Here is a 17,505-nt window from a genome sequence, read left to right as displayed (position 1 = left end):
AGGTAGAGCCAATAGAATGAGAGCCCTGACCAACCCCCTTCCCCGGTCTGGACCTCAACAGACGGTCAAACACAGAGCTGCTCTCAGACACCCGGGAACGCTCTTCTACTCTCCATCATGATCCGGACATCAACCCTACTTGTATGCTAACATCATGCTAGATTTCTTTATGTATCATGTGGCATTCTCAATACTAGGAATGTAGGAAATAAAATGTTTAAAATGGTCAGTTCCTGCTTTTTCTGTTGAAAAAGGTTAAAGAATTATAGGTCCCACCATGTAGATAAGGGCTTTCAAAACCCATTTAACAGCTTGCTAATAATTTCAAGGGAATAGACGGAGCCTAGACCCGCCATCTGTGGTGTTACCAGGGCGCCCTCTGGTGGTGTGAACTGGTGTGTACAGTGTGGGTGTTACCAGGGCGCCCTCTGGTGGTGAACTGGTGTATAGTCTGTTGTGCTCGAAAAGAGAAGGTCAAACTTTGACAAATCAGGTAATGGGTTTAAAATATGTTTTGGGCTGTTTGTACCAATGTGTCAAAAGGATTACTCTTCTAATATATATATTTGTAAATAACCTTTATTTTCATTAATCCTGTCGATGGGTTTCTGCTCGCCACTATATGTATTCATCAGTGGTTCTTGGTGGCCTGTGGTTCTTGGTGGCCTGTGGTTCTTGGTATCCTGTGGTTCTTGGTGTCCTGTGGTTCTTGGTGTTCTGTGGTTCATGGTTCTTGGTATCCTGTGGTTCTTGGTGGTTTTTGGTATCCTGTGGTTTTTGGTATCCTGTGGTTTTTGGTATCCTGTGGTTTTTGGTATCCTGTGGTTCTTGGTGTCCTGTGGTTCTTGGTGTCCTGTGGTTCTTGGTGTCCTGTGGTTCTTGTGGTTCTTGGTGGTTCTTGTGGTTCTTGGTGGTTCTTAGTGTCCTGTGATTCTTGTCGTTCTGTGGTTCTTGCAGCGGTGGCCTTAAACCGAGGGAGTCTGTAATCCCATGTAGAACGAGCTCTGCATCCCCACGTCTCCACACCACATGTCTCCTTTTATTTCTTTACAGGCCGATGTTGAACGTGAACAATGAGGCCTGATGTCTGTGATGAAGATGAATTGGAAAGTGTCTCCTTCGCTTTACGCGTCAATCGGCGTCTCGCCACACAGGGAGAACATCCGCAGATAAGGTTACCGACTGATCAACACATGAATCCAATGACACTCAACCGGAACACATCCCAGGACTGAATCAACCCGCCTATCGGCGGCTTCAGATCTCGACCTATGGTGGTTTGAGTTGTAAAGACAGAGGGAGCTTTTGAATAAACCTCCCTACCCTCTCCTCCAGCACTGAGATGTGTTCAGGGCCACTTTGTGTGAAATGTGATTGACCTGCAAGTTGGATCTTCTCAGAAACAAGTAAAATTTGAGTCAAATCCAGCTAGTCTCAAACAGTCCACTAGAACAGTAGCGGTTCCACATTGAATTACGCCCCGGGCGAGACCCCCTCTGTGCACGCCCCCCCCCCTCCCATCAACAACTCCCCCCCCCCCCCCCTTCCCCACGAAAAAGAAAGTGGGGGGGTGGTGGTGGAGTTGTTGAGGGGGGGGGGGGGGGGGGGCGTAATTACGGGCTGGCGGAGTTGTTGACGGGGGGACGATTACGGGCTGGCGGAGTTGTTGATGGGAGGGGGGGGGCGATTACGGGCTGGCGGAGTTGTTGACGGGGGGATGATTACGGGGTGGTGGAGTTGTTGACGGGGGGGGGGGGGCGATTACTGGAAAACCGCTTTGCAGCGCAGTTGGTTGTTTTTTTTCTCGTGTGCCCATGTAATGCCGCCCCGGGTAGCTGCCCGCTTCGCCCGTGCCTAAAACCGCCACTGCACTAGAACATGTTATTGCATTCCTACCAAATGATGGCTCGTACCAACAGCACCTTGACATGAGCCTACGCACCATAAAAGGCTTTCCAGTTGGCATGCACAGGCCAACTAAACCCATCTCTAATTGTAGAGTAGATTGTAATTGTAGAGTTTCCTTTAATAACTTAACATTGTTCATCTCAGCTGATCGGTTCCACATGTTTAGTCCAGACTCATCTATTAAAACCTCCTGACCTGTTTTAATAAATATATCATATGTACAGCCTTACCTGCCATGTAAACAGTAAATTAACTCCTGTTTAGTGATTGATGTCAAGTGCTTGGATGGACTTTTACTCTGATGTGCATATCTGAACGATGGTAGGTCTACATTGTCTCTCTCTGGTTTAACAGCTTCACCATTCAACAGTTTTTGGGGTTAAGGAGATTAATTTAAAGGTGTAGAAGGTCAATATAAAGGAGATGAAAAGGTTATTCCACTATTCTTTACCTCTGAACTTAGTTTCATCACCTAGTGCTTCAGTCTCTAACTTTTTGGAAGTGTAACACAGTCGTGCTGCAACGCTAATGTGTTTCTATTAGGAGCGAATAACTCCAATAATGGGGAACTCCCTCTCTCTCTCCCTTTCTCCCTCTTCCTGCTCATCTATTCCTCTTCCTCTATCTCTCTGATCTCTCTCTCTCTCAATTCAATTCAATTTAATTCAAAAAAGCTTTATTGGCAGGAGAAATATACATTTGCATTGCCAAAGCAGGTGAACAATAAAATAAAAAGGGTTAGAAAATAAAATAAAGAGGTAAAAAGGTCAGGTATATAGTATAATATATAATATAAGTATAAAACGTTAAATACAAAATATATATACATATCAAATATTATACTATAAAAGTACTATAAAAAAGTTAAATGTGCGATGTTAGAAGAATTCCAATATCTCGTATTAACAGTTCAATTAAAGATACACTCTAAAATGTATTTACAAAATGGAGGATGTGTGCAATAGTGTATTGTGTAAAGAGTGAGTCCAGGGGGATGAGTCTGTTTATGGGGAGTTTGAGATCCTTCTCTCATCACAACAGGTGACGAATCTTGCTGCTGCGATCGCACACTGTTGTATTTCTCCCAACAGGTATGGCAGTTTGTGAGCACCTGGAGTGTCTTTAAAGTCCTTGCGTGCCTTTGTAATCCGTGGGAAGTGTGTGTTCCTGGTGTCTTCGTATGACTTGCAGGAAGTCAGGAAGTGCAGCTCTGTTTCTAGTTGGTTTTGTGTGCAGTGGTTGCACAGTCTGTCTTCTCTTGGGAGCCAGGTCTGTCTGTGGCGTCCCTTCTCGATGGCCAGGCTGTGTTCGCTGAGTCTGTATCTGGTCGAGGATTTCCTCCATTTTGGGTCGGTCACGGTTGTCAGGTACTCTGCCACGGTGTAGTCTCTGTTGAGGGACATAAATCAAGCCCATTTACTCTGGTTTTTGGTGGACTCTTTCCAATGTACCAAATCATTTTCCTTTTGTTTTCTTATAATTTGGTTTTGCCTGATGTGTTGGTTGTTATGTGTTGGACAGAGCCGGCTAAGGGGACACTTTTCTGGGTGTATCTCTCTCTCTCTCTCTCTCTCTCTCTCTCTCTCTCTCTCTCTCTCTCTCTCTCTCTCTCTCTCTCTCTCTCTCTCGTCTTACAACATAGTGTGTTACAACATAATATGTATATATCTACAGTGTGTGTATATATATATAAATAAGTTAGTTAGTTTGTTGCCATCCATCACCGCATCTCCTCCGCCTCCAGTGGGTGGTCTTGGGGTTACCATGACGACGACTCATCTCTTCCTGGACCAGAGGACAGAGACCAGAGAGCAGGAGGGTGTTGTGTAGCGTCGCTCTGATCCTGAGGACGGTTAGTGACGCACGCTCAATACTTTACGGCTTACGGTTACTGTTGTGTGTCTCTTGTGTGTGTGGTTTTACTGTTGTCTGTTTGTTTTTACTGTTGTGTGTCTCTTGTGAGTGTGGTTTTACTGTTGTCTGTTTGATTTCACTGTTGTGTGTCTCTTGTGAGTGTGGTTTTACTGTTGTCTGTTTGTTTTCACTGTTGTGTGTCTCTTGTGAGTGTGGTTTTACTGTTGTCTGTTTGTTTTCACTGTTGTGTGTCTCTTGGGAGTGTGGTTTTACTGTTGTCTGTTTGTTTTCACTGTCTTGTGTGTTCAGTTTTAGTTTTGTGAGTTTGGTTTCACTGGACTCTTGTGTGTTTGATATTACTGATGTGTTTGGTGATACTGTTGTGTGTTTGGTGATACTGTTGTGTGTTTGGTGATACTGTTGTGTGTTTGGTGATACTGTTGTGTGTTTGATATTACTGATGTCTTTGGTGATACTGTTGTGAAACATGTGGTAGGTAGAAAGTGTAACTTTGTAATCACTGTTCAGTAGATCCTTCCAACGTGTTAGAAAGCGTTGGCGTGTCAGAGGTATCTCTGGTTTCCTGTCTGAAGAAACCTTCCCCGTCAGTGGATCCATGAAAAGAGGAACACTAGAGTAAGAACAGAAGAAGAAAAGCTCCTACTAACCGACCCTCAGAAAGAGGATGTGAAAGCAACTGCCTTCCTCCACTTACTGGGAGGGGTTTGGAACAACTGGATGTTAACTGGGATTACGGTCTGGTGTGCTGAGGCTGCAGGAGCAGACCTGGGAGGAGGCCATGTCCTTCTGTTGGGTTTTAGTCAAACGTCTTCTGGGAAACAGACCGATGGAGAAACAGCAATCTGGAGGATATTGCTTAATGTCAAGGTTTTGAAACATCTGAGGAAACATGTGGTGAGAGCTGAACATGACTCTAACAGTAGCAGGTCTGTAGTCGGTATCACCTCGCTACTCAACACACCAGACTAGAGACCAAACCCAACTGTTCACCAAACTTAACATCACAAAGGGCTGCAATAAACAATATTTAGGGGAAATAAGATAAAGGAGGACTCCTTGACACATTACTAAAAACCCTACACTCTGATAAGTGTAGGCTGTGTGTCATTGATCGCCATCACACAGAGGTTTGCGTTACATCATTAATGTTATTGTGTCTTTATCAATGCATCCTGACAGGATGATGAACCCATACAGATAACCGCCTGAGGACAACAGTTACAACACCAGTAAAGAGAGGCAGGTTGGAGACCACAAGAAGTTACACAAGCCAGGAAATGTCATCACTCCAGAGTTAGGAGGCTGTGAGCCTTCAGACACGATCCCTGGTCACAGGAACAAGCTGAGGACTGGTGAGTGGATTAACATCTAACACACAAACACACGCAGCCTTAAACACATACAGTACACAACCTTACGCACACACACCCAAACACGCTTAATTACACACACACACACACACGACACATACAACTTTACACATACTACAGCCTCATCTCTGCCCAGAATTGCTGCTTAATTAGCATAATAACAACATGCTTTGTTAGCATAATGACAACATGCTATGTTAGCATAATGACAATATGCTATGTTAGCATAATGACAACATGCTATGTTAGCATAATGACAATATGCTATGTTAGCATAATGACAACATGTTATGTTAGCATAATGAAAACATGCTATGTTAGCATCATGACAACATGCTATGTTAGCAGGTTGACAACATGCTATGTTAGCATAATTACAACATGCTATGTTAGCTTAATGACAACATGCTATGTTAGCAGGTTGACAACATGCTATGTTAGCATAATGACAACATGCTATGTTAGCATAATGACAACATGCTATGTTAGCATAATGACAACATATTATGTTAGCATAACGACAACATGCTATGTTAGCATAATGACAACATACTATGTTAGCATAATGACAACATGCTATGTTAGCAGGTTGACAACATGCTATGTTAGCATCGTGACAACATGCTATGTTAGCATAATGACAACATGCTATGTTAGCATAATGACAACATGCTATGTTAGCATCGTGACAACATGCTATGTTAGCATAGTGACAACATGCTATGTTAGCAGAGTGACAGCATTCTCTCAGTCTTCTCTGGTGATTACTCCCATGATGTCCTGATCTCCTCCAGACCTTCCCCCCACCTCCCAGCTGAGACAGGGATGTGATTGGTCGGCTGTAAGGTTCACCTGTCTGCTACAGGTGTGGCGTCATGGCGCCGGCATGGCTCACACTGGTGTCTGCGCTGCTGGCGTCTGCCACCGCAGCTGATTGGGGTGAGTGGACCAGTCACATGGTCCCTGCTGTGATGACATCACATCCTGTCTGTCATCAATCCTCCCTCTGCTCCTCCTCCTCCTCCTCCTCCTGAAGGAGCTCTGACTCACTCCTCCTTCTCCTCCTCCTCCCTCTCCTCCTGCTGAAGGAGCTCTGACTCACTCCTCCTCCCTCTCCTTCTCCTCCTCCTCCCTGACTGACTGAGGTCTGACTGACTGACTCCTCCTCCTCCTCCTCCTCCTGCTGTAGGAAGTGTGACTGACTCCAGGCGTGCGGGAAGTAGTTTTCGCCCGGGGGTGCTGGTTTTTGGCCGGGGGGGGGGGGGGGGGGCAAACAGAGTTGTTGACGGGGGGGGGGTTACGGTCCACGTAAGGTTTGTCGACTTACGGCGCATTCCATACGTTGACTTTGTATGGAGTCCCGCCGCCGCGTCGCTCCTGGTGTGAACGCGGCTCTCCTCTCTTTGTCCCGTTCCCCAAACGTGACACACAAAACGTCGTGGCGCCCTAGAGATATTTATAAGCTATCGTTTATTTTTTTTAAAAGCTCCAAGCGCCGCTACTTCCCGCGCCACTGACTGACTCCTCCTCCTCCCTCTCCTCCTCCTCCTCCTGAAGGAGGTCTGACTGACTCCTCCTCCTCCCTCTCCTCCTCCTCCTCCTGAAGGAGGTCTGACTGACTCCTCCTCCTCCCTCTCCTCCTCCTCCTCCTGAAGGAGGTCTGACTGACTCCTCCTCCTCCCTCTCCTCCTCCTCCTCCTCCTGAAGGAGGTCTGACTGACTCCTCCTCCTCCTGAAGGAGGTCTGACTGACTCCTCCCCCCTCTCCTCCTCCTCCTGAAGGAGGTCTGAGCCGCTGTGTGGAGGTGCGGGCGTCCAGCCGGCTGGTGCTGCTGGGGTCAGAGGTCAGGGCCTCCTGCGTGGTGCGACCGGACTGCCCCCTGCTGGGGGGAGGTGTCGCCAACGCGGAGCTACGCCTCGACCGGCACCTCCTCGCCCGCGGGCCCGTAACCTATGGCAACGGGTCCGTCGCCGACGGCAACATCAGGAACGTGACGGCGGCGGTGAAGCTGAACCAGAGCTCAGCGATGCTGACCTGCTGCCTCCACGAGGAGCCCTGTCTGTCTGCCTGCCTGTCTGTCTGTCGCCTGGTGGGCGGGCTGGAGGTCCGTGCAGGATGTGAGTGTCTGCCTGTCTGTCTGTCTGCCTGTCTATAAGTCTGTCTGTCTGTCCTGTACCTGTGCGTTGTGTACTTGCGTGTTGTGTACCGTTGTGTACCTGTGTGTTGTGTACCTGTGTGTTGTGTAACTGTGTTGTGTACCGTTGTGTACCTGTGTGTTGTGTAACTGTGTGTTGTGTACCGTTGTGTACCTGTGCGTTGTGTATCTGTGTGTTGTGTACCGTTGTGTACCTGTGCGTTGTGTATCTGTGTGTTGTGTAACTGTGTTGTGTACCTGTGTGTGTCCCAGACCCCCCCCTCCCTCCAGGGGGCCTTGGCTGCCAGACCAACCTCACCATTCCGAGCACCATGACCTGCAGCTGGGAGCCAGACCCCCCGGAGCCCCTGCTGAGGACCAGCTACACCCTGCACACACGCCTAGGGTACACACACACACACACGTCTAGGACACACACACACACACACACACATCTAGGACACACACACACACACACACAAAGCTAGGGTACACACACACACACACACACACACATCTAGGATACACACACACACACACACACACACACAGCTGGGATATACACACACAAACACACACAAACAGAGACACACACACACACACACGTGTTTGAGGTACACACACACAAGTCATAATAGACGGTGGTACTAGTTATGCTGTGTGTGTGTGTGTGTGTGTGTGTGTGTGTGTGTGTGTGTGTGTGTCAGTGAGTCTGTGGAGACCAGCAGCTACATGGCCCCACGGGGGGTCTGCAGGGTGGTGCTCCCCAGGAGGGCCTTCATCCTGTACCAGGACATGACCCTGTGGGTGACCGCCTCCAACGCTTTGGGGGACGCCACCTCTGACCCCATCACAGTGGAGCCCCTGAGGTCAGGTGAGGTCACGACTTACAGTCGTCTTCATCATCATTACGGCCGGCAAGAAGTAGAAGAGTGTCATCTGACCTCTAACCCTTCATCTGACTTCTAACCCTTCATCTGACCTCTAGCCCTTCATCTGACCTCTAACCCTTCCTTTGACCTCTAGCCTTTGACCTCTGGGTTGTGTTGCAGTGAGGTTCGAGACCCCGCGGTTGGTCCGTGTGGAGGCACTACGTCACTACGGCTGTCTGCGGCTTGACTGGAGCCTCTCAGCAGGGCAGAAGTTCATGTCCCACAGCAAGATGACCCTGGAGGCCCGGCTCCATGCCTCCCAGACCCCCGCCCAGACCCCCACCTGGAGCCTCGCTACCGTGAGTCTGGTAGTCCTGGTCTAGCCCTAACCCAGTAGTCCTGGTCTAACCCTAACCCTAACCATAACCCAGTAGTCCTGGTCTAACCCTAACCCTAACCATAACCCAGTAGTCCTGGTCTAACCCTAACCCTAACCATAACCCAGTAGTCCTGGACTAACCCTAGCCTAACCCCCTAGTCTAACCCAGAAGTCCTGGACTAACCCTAACCGTAACCCAGTAGTCCTGGTCTAATAGGTGTCTAATATAGCAGCAGCAGTTTAGCTGCCCCCAAAACATATGTCTACTTTAAAGGCCTAGCCTATATTTTGGTCCATATTTGATTATGGCGCGTTTCCACCGGAGTGTGCTGGTCGGTTCAGTCTGCAAAGGTGCGGCACGGGTCGCGTTTCCACCGCCAAAAGTGGGCGTGACCCGGACTGAGCCGTATTCAGCCGTACTCGTCTCACAGTACTACTCCATTGAGGTACTGAGACGCCTGAAAGGGTCCCGGCAAGTTTGAGCTACACACACCGTCCGTTGATTGGTCGACAGAATCGTCCCTTCCGTGGGACGATAACAAGGGGGATAACAAACAAACACAGTACCCGCAAGGTATTTCTGGACAACGACGAAAGCTTCGTTTTTTCAAGAAAATGTCGCACAAAAGTTTGCCGTCCTTCTCGGACGTCCTACATTGTTGCTTGCTCTTAGTTCATTGTGCACGTTCTTCTTTTTCCTTGGATTTATTAGCAGGCTACACTGTGTCGGGCTGCTATGAGATCACGATGCTTACGTAGCTGCCGTGGCTATCACCGTTCGGCTTAAATCCCGCCAACCATAAGAAGATTTTTTTAAGCAGTTGCTTCGTTCGCTTATGCCTCGGGCCGGCACTGGTCATGTTCATGTTGTGTTGCGTACATCAATGTGTGCACATGTTGTGTTGCGTACATTGCTGTGTGTACATGCTACATGCTAAATGCTACATGTGGTGTTGTCCTCCAGGTCCGGTCCAAACTGGTCTGTGATCTGCTCCACGGGACCCAGTACCAGGTCCAGGTCCGGACCTGCTACCTGGACAGTCCCTGGAGTGGCTGGAGCCCCACCCAGACCGGGTCCACCCGCGAGAAAGGTACCGCAGAACCGCCGAGAACCCCAGTTCTCTGGAGAGAGAAACCACAGAACCGGGTTCTCTTGATAAAGGAACCACAGAAATGGGTTCTCTGGAGAGAGGAACCACAGAACCGGGTTCTCTGGAGAGAGGCCCTGGTCCGCTCTACAGCCCATGGACGTGCCCTGGCCACGCCCACCTGCTCCTGTGCGCCTGGCTGCGGCTGATGAGGATAAGAATCACGAATCATCATGATTCACAAGGAGAGCTGGTGTTTGAAGCCCTCTGGTCTTAGAGAGCTGGTGTATGAGGCCCTCTGGCCTTAGAGAGCTGGTGTTTGAAGCCCTCTCCTTAGAGAGCTGGTGTTTGAGGCCCTCTGGCCTTAGAGAGCTGGTGTTTAAGGCCCTCTGGCCTTAGAGAGCTGGTGTTTGAAGCCCTCTCCTTAGAGAGCTGGTGTTTGAGGCCCTCTGGCCTTAGAGAGCTGGTGTTTGAGGCCCTGTCCTTATGCCCCTTTTCCACCAACAGTACCAGCTCAACTCGCCTCGACTCGCCTCGACTTGGCCTGCCTTTTTTTGCATTTCCATTGCCAAAAAAAGTACCTGGTACCGGGTACTTTTTTTAGTAGCACCTCCGTTGACGTTCCAAGCGAGCGGAGTAGGTACTTTTGTATGACGTAAACAGGCTGCTAGCAACTGATTGGCCAGTGGCTGCAAATGGGAATAATCACTCAAAGTTAAGTTGTGTCCGGCGTGGCTGGAGTCCACGGACCCGCTCCCGAGGCGGACACGGATCAGCGTTTCGCTGTTTCGTTTTTGTGTCGTTCCTTTCCCAGGGCTCGAGTTTCGCCTCGATCAACATTACCATATGACAACAATAGACGCACAGTCATTGCGCTTTTTATTTTATTTCCCATCATAACCTTTCCCGGGAATCAGGAAATAGTCATCAGATTCAGATTACCCGGGAATCCCATCTCCCGGGATTAAAACCTAATGACGACCTGCCCATGTTGGAGAGGTTCTTTTCTATGACCCACCCACGTTGAAGAGGTACTTTAGGTACTTTTTAGATGGTCAACGTGTCGTGGCGAGTTGACCTGGTAATGTCGGTGGAAAAGCGGCATTAGAGAGCTGGTGTTTGAGGCCCTCTCCTTAGATAGCTGGTGTTTGAGGCCCTCTCCTTAGATAGCTGGTGTTTGAGGCCCTCTCAACTAGGTGTTGCTGCACTATTTCAGTACAGTTGTGGATCCAGTGTATTCTAGTGAACTCTAATGCTCTGAGTGCATTGGGACCGTGTGGTACGTGTTGGTGAATACACGTTATACCGATGTTGTCTACACGTATGTCAATGCCTCAGATTCAATGTTCCTTTCTTTCAGCTCCGGTTGGTCGTCTTGACTACTGGATGAAAGAGGATGAGAAAGACAAACACCCAGCTTACCATAATGTCCGCCTATTCTGGAAGGTAAAGACATCACATCACACAAGGTCTAAGGATGAGGAGTTTAGGTTTAGGCATTAGGTTAAAGATGCTTCCATTAAGATCAGAGATTAAGTCTAGGTGTTAGAAAAGATTAAGTTATTATGTTAGAGATGTTTAGTTCAGGTATTAGACTAGAGATGGCTTAGTTTAGGTATTAGGTTGGAGATAGTTAGTGTTAAGTTATGGTACCAGTATCAATACCAGTACCACTGATTAAATGTGGTATACTGTGGTATCTAATAGCTGTAGCTCTGTCTGGGTTATAAAGCATCTTTCCATCATCTAAGTTCAAATTATTCATTTTGTTAGTCTAGTGGATATGTATGGAAAGCATAATGCATTCACTTAAGAAAAGAAATGATGCACTTGTTTTTCTGAATTAACAAGTTTATTATCTTAGAAATCTGAGAAAGTTTTTCATAAAAAAAGCCAAATCTGCTCTTGTTTTTCTGAAATAATTGAGATATCTCAAAATACAGAAGCTGTCATTCACTTGAGTGCTGGAGCCCTTTTATAGCCAACATGCTGGTTGATCCCAGTCTGGGTGTGAGCCGTGGGGACACGCTCCATCAGTAGTATTGATGGTATTGATATCAGTTTGACCTAGTCACCTCAGGTTCAGTGAACCCTACTCCAGGGGACATCGCACCATTTTTAAGTTTCTTATTACATGTATTATTACATATTACATGTAAACGTTTCTCAGAACTCTGAGATTATTAGGTCTTTAATTTTAAAAAAACAAGAGCAGAATTAATTTCTCAAGTAAATTTGTTACAACATATGTGTCGGGGTCAATGAAAAAGTAACTAGCCAGCACGCTGGTCGGGTCATGGACACAGAGAGGCCTGTTCCCATGCTAGGGTGAGTGGGTGGGTGTGGTTAAGGTTAGTGGGTGTGGTCTAGGTCTTGGTGTGACCCCTCCCCTCTAGGGTAAGTGGGTGTGGTCTAGGTCTTGCTGGGACTCCTCCCCTCTATGGTAAGTGGGTGTGGTTAAGGTTAGTGGGTGTGGTCTAGGTCTTGGTGTGACCCCTCCCCTCTATGGTAAGTGGGTGTGGTTACGGTTAGTGGGTGTGGTTACGGCTAGTGTGTGGTTAAGGTCAGTGGGTGTGGTTAAGGTCAGTGGGTGTGGTTACGGTTGGTGTGTGGTTAAGGTCAGTGGGTGTGGTTACGGTTGGTGGGTGTGGTTAAGGTCTGGGTGTAACCCCTCCCCTCTAGGGTTAGTGGGTGTGGTTAAGGTCAGTGGGTGTGGTTACGGTTGGTGGGTGTGGTTAAGGTCTGGGTGTAACCCCTCCCCTCTAGGGTTAGTGGGTGTGGTTATGGTTAGTGGGTGTGGTTACGGTTGGTGGGTGTGGTCTAGGTCTTGCTGTGACCCCTCCCCTCTAGGGTTAGTGGGTGTGGTTATGGTTAGTGGGTGTGGTTACGGTTGGTGGGTGTGGTTAAGGTCTGGGTGTAACCCCTCCCCTCTAGGGTTAGTGGGTGTGGTTATGGTTAGTGGGTGTGGTTACGGTTGGTGGGTGTGGTCTAGGTCTTGCTGTGACTCCTCTCCTCTCCCCCCCAGCCCTCCAGGGGGTTCCGCCCCAACGGGAGGGTGTCCTACGCGGTCTCCATGGTGGCGGGGGGCAGGCAGCTGTGCTCCACGGCGGGCTCCAGCTGTGCGCTGCGTCTCACTAGGCGGGTGAAGAGGGTGTTCCTCTGGGCGATGAACTCCGCCGGAAGGTCCGCCCCCACCCAGGTGCCCCTCTTCCCCCTCCAAGGTGGGTGTGTGTGTGTGTGTGTGTGTGTGTGTGTGTGTGTGTGTGTGTGTGTGTGTGTGTGTGTGTGTGTGTGTGTGTGTGTGTGTGTGTGAATGCTTGTCATAATCACTGAGAGTCTCCTCACAGCTCGTCTGGTAGCATAACGATGCTAATGTCTATGCTAGCTAGCTCGTCACAGTAGTGGTTCGTCTGTCCGCAGCTCACTGGGCTGTCTCCAACCTCACCGTCGTCTCCCACGGCGACCACGCCCTGCTGGTCCAGTGGAAGACCGGACCCGGACGCAGCGGACCCACCAGACCCACCGGACCCACCGGACCGGGACACAGCGGACCGGGAGTCTCCGACTTTCTGGTGGAATGGCGGCCATTGTTAAAAACAAACTCCTCCTCCTTGTTCTTTGAACTGGCCAATAGGAACCAGTCTAGTCTTCTGCTCACAGGTGGGTTCAGTGGGGGGCTAACAGGTAGCATGCTGCTCACAGGTGGGTTCAGTGGGGGGCTAACAGGTAGCATGCTGCTCACAGGTGGGTTTAGTCCGGAGCTAACAGGTAGCAGGCTGCTCACAGGTGGGTTCAGTGGGGGGCTAACAGGTAGCAGGCTGCTCACAGGTGGGTTCAGTGGGGGGCTAACAGGTAGCAGGCTGCTCACACTTGGTACATCATGTAGCTAACGTGTAGCGTGCGGTTGTGTCCTCAGGGCCCTTTGAGCCCTACCAGCCCTACCAGGTGTCCGTGTATCCGAGGTTCACCGGCGCCATCGGCCAGCCAAACGGGGCCACGGCCTACTGCAAACAGAAGGGTGAGTCCCAGAGGGAGGGGGAGGGAGGGAGGGAGGGGGAGAGAGAGGGAGGGAGGGAAGGAGAGAGAGGGAGGGAGGGAGAGGGAGCGGGAGGATGGGAGGGAGGGAGGGAGAGAGATATAGGGAGGGAGAGAAAGGGAGGTAGGGAGCGAGAGAGATATAGCAAGGGAGAAGGGGAGGGGGAGGGAGAAAAGGGAGGTAGGGAGGGAGGGAAGGAGAGAGAGGGAGGGAGGGAGGGAGGGAGAGGGAGCGGGAGGATGGGAGGGAGGGAGGGAGAGAGATATAGGGAGGGAGAGAAAGGGAGGTAGGGAGGGAGAGAGATATAGGAAGGGAGGAGGGGAGGGGGAGTGAGAGAAAGGGAGGTAGGGAGGGAGGATGGGAGGAAGGGAGCGAGAGATAGGAAGGGAAGGAGGGAGGATGGGAAGGAGGAAGAGGCAGGATGGGAGACAATGACATTTTAATTTTACAGCAATGGAGCCTCTCAATGTTTCCATTATTCCAGTTATTAGCTCCTGACAGAAACACATTAGAGTTGCTCCTGGTTCTGTGGAGCCAGCAGCCTGCAGGTCAGAGCTGAGGTTCTGAGGTTCTTCTGTTCCAGCTCCGTCCTCTTCCCCGGATCTGAAGGTGAGGTCGATGTGGCAGCCGTATGTGGAACTCACCTGGGAGGAGCTCCCCCTGCAGGAGAGGAACGGAATCATCCGCAGCTACACGCTCTCCTACTGGGAGGACCCCAAGCACATCACAGGTACCTGAAACCTCACAAACAGTACTCTGGTGAAGTGGCTTTGACGCCCTCTACTGGAAACCCAACGAATGAGTCCATTTGGCAGAACCATACCAGCAGGGGATGCAGCCTTCAACAAACCAAACTCTAGTGACATCACAGTGGGCGTGTCCACCACATCACCAGACCTGCTCCTTAATGACATTAAACATGACATTAAACACCTTGGAGTAAAATAGGGGCAGTATTAAATGTAAAATCAATACTATTCTATGTTACTAATGGTGGTGAATGCTAGTGCTATGCTAGACCTTGTTTAATTAAAAACAACTCCCAAAACATACATAAAATTAAAAAAAATAATAATTAATTCCATGAGCGGACAGCCTTCTAGCTCAACAATGCAGTCTTCAACAGCCCGAGGAGTTTGGCCACTAGCTGAAGTAAAGCTCACAGTTACAAAGTGTCCGATCTGACCGATGCTGAGGTGTTGCTAACCAGACGTGTTTGTTGTGAAGTGGTGACGGTGGACCCAGGTCACCCCAGGGTGCTGCTGAAAGGCCTCCGCAGGGTGACCTCCTACAGCTTCGTGCTCAGCGTCTCCACCGACGGGGGGAATCGGAGCGGCTCCGTGATCATCTTCAGGACTTTGTCCACAGGTCCGTCGCCTCACCCGGCCTTTCAACAAAGAAGCCATGGATTATTCCGTTACATCACTTGATTCTATCTTTAACCAGCGATATGTTAATGATATTCATTATGTAGTCATTATGTTCCGTTGTTTCCCTAGAGACCCGATATGTTGGGTTCAGTGTTTTACGATGAAGAAGCCGTACGTTAAGTGTTGTGACTGGTGTTCCAGATGCCAGTGATGTGGGGGTGCTGCTGGCGCTGTCCTTCTTAGGTTTGTCCTTGGTCACCTTCATCGCCTTCACAGCCTGGCTGAGGTATCAAAAACGGTGAGGATCCACCTAGCGGCCAGGGGTCTCGCCGGTAGAGGTGCAGAAGGTGTCTGAGGTAGAACAGAGAAGGTGTCTGAGGTAGAACAGAGAAGGTGTCTGAGGTAGAACAGAGAAGGTGTCTGAGGTAGAACCGAGAAGGTGTCTGAGGTAGAACAGAGAAGGTGTCTGAGGTAGAACAGAGAAGGTGTCTGAGGTAGAACAGAGAAGGTCTGAGGTAGAACAGAGAAGGTGTCTGGGGTAGAACCGAGAAGGTGTCTGAGGTAGAACCGAGAAGGTGTCTGAGGTAGAACAGAGAAGGTCTGAGGTAGAACAGAGAAGGTCTGAGGTAGAACAGAGAAGTTGTCTGAGGTAGAACAGAGAAGGTGTCTGAGGTAGAACAGAGAAGGTGTCTGAGGTAGAACAGAGAAGGTGTCTGAGGTAGAACAGAGAAGGTGTCTGAGGTAGAACAGAGAAGGTGTCTGTGGTAGAACCGAGAAGGTGTCTGAGGTAGAACTGAGAAGGTGTCTGAGGTAGAACTGAGAAGGTCTGAGGTAGAACAGAGAAGGTATCTGAGGTAGAACAGAGAAGGTCTGGTGGGTTCTGACCCGCCATGTGCTCTGCAGACTGATGATCGTGTTGTGTCCAACGATTCCTGACCCGGCCGACAGCAGCATCAGGAGCTGGTCCTTCGACACGCTACAGGTAAACACTAACACCAGTACAGGTAAACACTAACACCAGTACAGGTAAACACTAACACCAGTACAGGTAAACACTAACACCAATACAGGTAAACACTAACACCAATACAGGTAAACACTAACACCAATACAGGTAAACACTAACACCAGTACAGGTAAACACTAACACCAGTACAGGTAAACACTAACACCAGTACAGGTAAACACTAACACCAGTACAGGTAAACACTAACACCAGTACAGGTGTGTGTGTGTTGCCTGAGCAATGTTTTGTATCTGCAACATTCATATCCTTATGTACATTTATTATGAATTGCAGACATAAATAAAGAAGTTAAAGTGTGTGTGTGTGTGTGTGTGTGTGTGTGTGTGTGTGTGTGTGTGTGTGTGTGTGTGTGTGTGTGTGTGTGTGTGTGTGTGCGACAGGAGCTGTCGTGGGGGTGGGAGGACGAGCAGCCCCCCACGGTGAGCCTGTCGCGCCTCAGCCTGACGGCGCTGTCGGAGAAGGCGGCCTGGTGGGCCGAGGACACCAGCGACCTGGGCAGCTCCGTCTGCAGCTCGCCGCTGAGCCCCTGCGGCTCCGTCTCCTACGCCTCCGTCCTCTGCGGCGCGCCGTACACCGGGCAGCAGGCCGACGGGCCGCGCGCCAACGGGCGTGCCGCGTACCTGCGCTCAGAGTCCAGCCAGCCGCTGCTGGAGGAGGAGGAGGAGGAGCAGCGTTACCAGAACCTGGTGAACCCTGGGGAGCTGGGGGCCCCTGGGGAGCTGGGGGCCCCCGGGGAGCTGGGGGCCCCCGGGGAGCTCAAGGCCTCCGGGGAGCTGGAGGCCCCTTGGGCGCTGGAGGCCTCTTGGGAGCTGGGGGTTCCTGGGAAGCTCAGGGCCCCCGGAGAGCTCAGGGCCCCCGGAGAGCTCAGGGCTCCTGGGGAGCTGGGGGCCCCTGGGGAGCTGGGGGCCCCTGGGGAGCTCAGGGCTCCTGGAGAGCTCAGGGCCCCCGGAGAGCTCAGGGCCCCCGGAGAGCTCAGGGCTCCTGGGGAGCTGGGGGCCCCTGGTGATGTCATCGCCCGCCAGCCTTTCTTCTTTGGGGAGGGGGCGGGGTCAGCCGAGTGGGAGGAGTTTCCCATGCTGCGAGAGATGGTGCTGGGGGACTGCCAAGACTGAGGTGCAGTGTTTCCGCCAGCACTGTGTGGTCAAGGTGGCCGCCTTGACAACACTAGGGCCCCACCTTGACTACCAATGTATTGAACAAAAAAAAAAAGCATAAACAAAGTACAAAACTCTCGTAGGGAAAGAAAACTTTCTTCCATCAGGTACAAAAAATATAGATAAATAATGCATTGGTAATACTGTTTACAACAATAGTCGTGCCAATAAAGCTTTTTGAATGGAATTGAAACGCCGGCATCTGGTGGTTGTATATCCAGCCATGCAGGAGAGCATGCGCGAATGCTTCTTGTCAGCTGTGCCACAAATAAGAAGATACATTAGTTAGTGT

At 50.1% G+C, this 17,505-nt stretch overlaps 1 protein-coding gene across 1 annotated transcript; it reads left to right on the top strand.

The window, feature by feature from the left end:
- Positions 1-3,724: 3,724 nt before the first annotated feature.
- Positions 3,725-17,171, top strand: LOC311350992 (granulocyte colony-stimulating factor receptor-like; the record flags this gene model as incomplete). The annotated part of the gene is made up of 18 exons (XM_084471080.1): positions 3,725-3,760; positions 4,294-4,709; positions 4,963-5,135; positions 5,948-6,092; positions 6,935-7,270; positions 7,561-7,693; positions 7,995-8,161; positions 8,340-8,518; positions 9,503-9,629; positions 10,987-11,072; positions 12,652-12,847; positions 13,047-13,286; positions 13,543-13,644; positions 14,246-14,392; positions 14,890-15,030; positions 15,234-15,330; positions 15,936-16,014; positions 16,440-17,171. Exons 4-18 carry the CDS (start codon positions 6,029-6,031, stop codon positions 17,169-17,171), a joined length of 2,826 nt encoding a protein of 941 aa, XP_084327206.1. The 5' UTR covers positions 3,725-3,760; positions 4,294-4,709; positions 4,963-5,135; positions 5,948-6,028.
- Between the last annotated feature and the right edge of the window lie 334 nt (positions 17,172-17,505).

The sequence above is a fragment of the Micromesistius poutassou genome, assembly GCF_964030765.1.
Source record: "Micromesistius poutassou genome assembly, chromosome: 8".
Taxonomy (NCBI): Eukaryota; Metazoa; Chordata; class Actinopteri; order Gadiformes; family Gadidae; genus Micromesistius; species Micromesistius poutassou.
Note: the sequence above shows the minus strand (reverse complement) of the source record. Positions and strands in the feature narration are given on the sequence as shown.